The sequence below is a fragment of the Branchiostoma floridae genome, chromosome 6 (assembly GCF_000003815.2).
Source record: "Branchiostoma floridae strain S238N-H82 chromosome 6, Bfl_VNyyK, whole genome shotgun sequence".
Classification (NCBI taxonomy): Eukaryota; Metazoa; Chordata; class Leptocardii; order Amphioxiformes; family Branchiostomatidae; genus Branchiostoma; species Branchiostoma floridae.
This window is the reverse complement of record NC_049984.1, coordinates 24645645-24647296: the sequence shown is the minus strand read 5'-3', so window position 1 is coordinate 24647296 and position 1652 is coordinate 24645645. Positions and strand designations below refer to the sequence as shown.

General features: G+C 48.8%; 1 protein-coding gene across 1 annotated transcript in view; it reads right to left on the bottom strand.

The window, feature by feature from the left end:
• Nucleotides 1-1652, bottom strand: part of LOC118418232 (angiotensin-converting enzyme-like) — a gene marked incomplete at its 3' end in the record, with an annotated part of 18165 nt that overhangs the window by 7363 nt on the left and 9150 nt on the right. Inside the window, exon 8 of the mRNA XM_035824075.1 lies at nt 1145-1417. Within this exon, the coding sequence (XP_035679968.1) occupies nt 1145-1417 (273 nt within the window). The remainder of the gene's footprint in view (nt 1-1144; nt 1418-1652) is intronic.

Sequence of the window (1652 nt, the reverse complement as noted above, 5' to 3'; positions counted from 1 at the left end):
TTACTATGTTATAAAAAACGTTATAACTATGCCTTTACCCTGTTAGGTTTGAATTCTTGTGATTCTAGAGCTGGCCTGAGTTTTTTTTTTCTATTTGCTTTTGGACAGACGAGGACGATGTGGCACTGCACTCAAGTTTTGTAACTTATATCAACAATGCCACATACACGGTACAGACAGAAGGAAAGTCGTGTAAAGTGCCTTTCCCAAGGGCACAACGTCGGGGGGCACGGTGGGAATCGAACTCAGAACCCATAGATTCCGAGCCGAACGCTCTACCAGTTACGCCACGCCCGACGCCACGAGTTTCTACCTGGTCAGACGTGAGTTAGGTTTTTCCTAGTTCTGTTAGACTGTGTGATTCTGGTCTGCGTTTTCGCCAGTATCTCGTTACGCGTTGCCAAAGACCAAAAACAGATAGAGGTAGATTCTATGCCGTTATTCTAGTAAGTTTACCTAGCCTCCGATGCAGACTTCTAGCGGGGCTGGCTTTTATTCTATGGCGCGAAACACCTTCCATGTCAAATCCGTTTTAGGCAAACTCCCTTCCACGGCAAATTTTCTTTCCCGGCATTACAGAACCTAAGAAAACCAGCCCCCAATAAAATAAAAGCCAGGCCCACTCGAAGCGAGACTCCTTCCACGGCAAACTCCCTTCCACAGCAAACTCCCTTGCACGGCAAACTCCCTTTCACGGCAAACTCCCTTCCACAGCAAACTCCCTTCCACGGCAAACTCCCTTCCACAGCAAACTCCCTTTCACGGCAAACTCCCTTCCACGGCAAACTCCCTTCCACGACAAACTCCCTTCTGGGCAAACTTCCTTCCACGACAAACTAACTTCTGGAAAAACTTCCTTCCACGACAAACTCCCTTCCACGGCAAACTCCCTTCCACGATAAACTCCCATCTGGGCAAACTTCGATTCCTTCCACGACAAACTCCCTTCTGGGCAAACTTTCTTCCACGACAAACTCCCTTCTGGGCAAACTTTCTTCCACGGCAAACTCCCCTTCTGGGCAAACTTCCTTCCACGACAAACTCCTTTCCACGGCATTCAAGATCATTAGCCAACTTTGAAATTAGCCAACTAACTAAAAAGCCAGCCCCCCCCCCCCCCCTGAAATCTGCGAAGGAGGCTTACCGTTGCCCCCCCCCACATTGTCCAAGAGGCCGATGCTCTGCAGGTGTCTCGGAGTCGACACGGACAGAGCCAGGAGGTCTCCCACTGCTTCATGGAAACCAGGGTTTGCTCCACCCCGGAACGGGACGGGCTGATGCTTGTACTGTAGGTAGTACTCGATGTGACCCATCTCGTGGTGGATGGTGATCAGGTCTTCCATGTTTATGTTAGCGCACACCTTAACCCTGTATTCAGACATGATAGTTGTCATTATGGAACATGATTTGATTTGAACTGAATTGTACCACATTTGCACTATTTTTATCCATTATGAACGAGCTGAAAGGAAAGTACACATGCACCGGAACTACTTTAATTTACAACCATCGCCTTCGACAAGATAGCTAAGTTTTCAGTTGTTGTGGTACAGCGGCAGCGTATTTGCCTTGGGACCGAGAGGTCTGGGGTTCGAATCCGGCTGCGTGTCACCGACCTTGTGCCCTTGGGAAAGGCACTTTACACGACTTTC